The 2,709-nt window shown below is 60.2% G+C and overlaps 1 protein-coding gene across 1 annotated transcript; it reads left to right on the top strand.

The window, feature by feature from the left end:
• Positions 1 to 686: 686 nt before the first annotated feature.
• Positions 687 to 2,615, top strand: LOC113942022 (histone acetyltransferase KAT8-like; the record flags this gene model as incomplete). Its single annotated transcript, XM_027633161.1, has 4 exons — positions 687 to 848; positions 935 to 1,075; positions 1,734 to 1,827; positions 2,491 to 2,615. Coding segments are annotated over 4 exons (522 nt in total), but the record flags the coding sequence as incomplete, so codon positions are not given.
• Between the last annotated feature and the right edge of the window lie 94 nt (positions 2,616 to 2,709).

The raw sequence follows: 2,709 nt of genomic DNA, 5'->3' as shown, positions 1-2,709 counted from the left end.
CACCTGGGATACACCTGGGGGAGGTGGGATACAGCTGGGATACACCTGGAATACACCTGGGATACACCTGGAATACCTGGGATACACCTGGGGGAGGTGGGACACACCTGGGGGGCACCTGGGATATACCTGGAGATACACCTGGGATACACCTGGGGGAGGTGAGATACAGGTGGGATACTCCTGGAATATGCTTGGCACATACCTGGGATACACCTGGGGGAGATGGGACACACCTGGGATACACCTGAGGGGCACCTGGAAGGAGGTGGGACACACCTGGGCACACTTGAGATACACCTGGATATGTTTGGGGGGCACCTGGGGGCATCTGGGATATACCTGGGCACACCTGGACTTACCTGGGGCACACCTGAGGCTCACCTGGGTTTACCCAGGGCACATCTGGGCACATCTGGGATACACCTGGAGTTATCTGGGATACACCTGGAGTTACGTGGGGCGCACCTGCAGTACAGCTGGGCACACCTGGACTTACCTGGGGAACATCTGGGGGTCACCTGGGCACACCTGGACTTACCTGGGACACACTTGGGGTACACCTGAGGCTCACTTGGAGCACACCTGGGGGTCACCTGGGCACACCTGGACTTACCTGGGGCACACCTGGGACACACCTGGGACACACCTGAGGCTCACCTGGGGCACACCTTGCTGCACTCGAGGCTCATCCGGGGCACCTGTGGGCTTACCTGGGGCACACCTGGGCGCCCACTTACCTGTGCCCACCTGGCCAGGGGCAGTGCCAGTGGCGGCAGCCGCCGGGGCGGGAGATTTACCGCAAGAGCAACATCTCCGTCTACGAGGTGGACGGGAAGGACCACAAGGTACGGCCCGGACACACCTGGGGGGTACCTGGAGGGCACCTGGGACACACCTGTGCCCACCTGGGACACACCTGTGCCCCGCCCAGATCTACTGCCAGAACCTGTGCCTGCTGGCCAAGCTCTTCCTGGACCACAAGACCCTTTACTTCGACGTGGAGCCCTTCGTGTTCTACCTGCTCACCGAGGTGGATCGGCACGGCGCCCACATCGTGGGCTACTTCTCCAAGGTGGGCGCTCACCTGGGGCACCTGGGGCACCTGGGGCACCTCTGTCTGCTCCTGTCACCCTGTGTTTGCTTTTGTCCACCTGTGCCACCTCACCTGTGTCACCTGTGTCACCTGTGCCCACGTCGTGGGCTACTTCTCCAAGGTGGGCGCTCACCTGGCACCTCACCTGGGGCACCTCCTGTCTGCTCCTGTCACCCCTTGTCTGCTCCTGTCACCTCCCTGTGTCACCTCACCTGCGTCACCTCCCCTGTGTCACCTGTGTCACCTGTGTCACCTGTGTTACCTGTGCCCACGTCGTGGGCTACTTCTCCAAGGTGGGCACTCACCTGGGGCACCTCCTGTCTGCTCCTGTCACCCTGTGTTTGCTTTTGTCCACCTGCACCACCTCACCTGTGTCACCCCGATGTCCCCAAAGTCCCCCAATCCCCCCAAATCCCCCCAATGTCCCCCAATTGTCCCCAAATCCCTCCAATATCCCCAAATCCTCCCAAATGTCCCCAAATCCCTCCAATATCCCCAAATCTCCCCAATGTCCCCAAATCCTCCCAATGCCCCCAATCTTCCCCAACACCCCCGATGTCCCCAACCCCCCCCAGTGTCCCCAAATCCCCCCAAATCCCCAAATGTCCCCAAATTGTCCCCAAAATGTCCCCCCCAGGAGAAGGAGTCCCCGGACGGGAACAACGTCGCCTGCATCCTGACGCTGCCCCCGTACCAGCGCCGGGGTTATGGGAAGTTCCTCATCGCCTTCAGTGAGTCTGGGGGGGGGGTCCCCGAATTTGGGGAGGGGTCCCCAAAACGGGGAGGGGTCCCCTGAAATGGGGGGGTCCCCAAAACGGGGGGAGTTGCCCCAAAAGAGGGGGATTTGGGGTCCTGAAAGGGCGTTTTGGGGTCGCAAAAAAGGGGGAGTTTGAGGTCCTAAAGGGGGGATTTGGGGGTGTTTGGGGGGGTCCCTAAATTTGGGGAGGGGTCCCCAAAACGGGGAGGGGTCCCCTGAAATTGGGGGGGTCCCCAAAACAGGGGGTTTGTCCCCAAAAGAGGGCGTTTTGGGGTCGCAAAAAAGGGGGAGTTTGAGGCCCTAAAGGGGGGATTTGGGGGTGTTTGGGGGGGTCTCTGAGGGGATTTGGGGAATCCCTGATGGAATTTTGGGGTCCTGGGGGGGTTTTTGGGGTCCCTGAGGGTGTTTTTGGGGTCTCTGAGGGTGTTTTTGGGGTGCCCTGACCCCCCAACCCCCCCTTTCCCAGGCTATGAGCTGTCCAAGCTGGAGAGCACCTGGGAGGGATTTGGGGGATCCCTGAGGGGGTTTTTGGGATCCCAGGTGGATTTGAGGGGAATCCTTGGAATTTTTGGGGTCCCTGAGGGTGTTTTTGGGGTCCCTGAAGGTCATTTTTGGGGTCCCTGCCCCCCTGTTTCAGGCTATGAGCTGTCCAAGCTGGAGAGCACCGTGGGCTCCCCTGGAGGGATTTGGGGGGGATCTCTGGAATTTTTGGGATCTTTGAGGTATTTTTTGGGTCCCAGGGTGTTTTTGGGGTCCCTGAGGGTGTTTTTGGGGTCCCTGAAGGTCATTTTTGGGGTCCCTGCCCCCCTTTTTCAGGTTATGAGCTGTCCAAGCTGGAGAGCACCGTGGGCTCCCC

The sequence above is a fragment of the Corapipo altera genome, unplaced genomic scaffold (genome assembly GCF_003945725.1).
Source record: "Corapipo altera isolate COAL_440 unplaced genomic scaffold, ASM394572v1 57691, whole genome shotgun sequence".
Classification (NCBI taxonomy): Eukaryota; Metazoa; Chordata; class Aves; order Passeriformes; family Pipridae; genus Corapipo; species Corapipo altera.
This window is presented reverse-complemented; position numbering and strand designations above follow the sequence as displayed.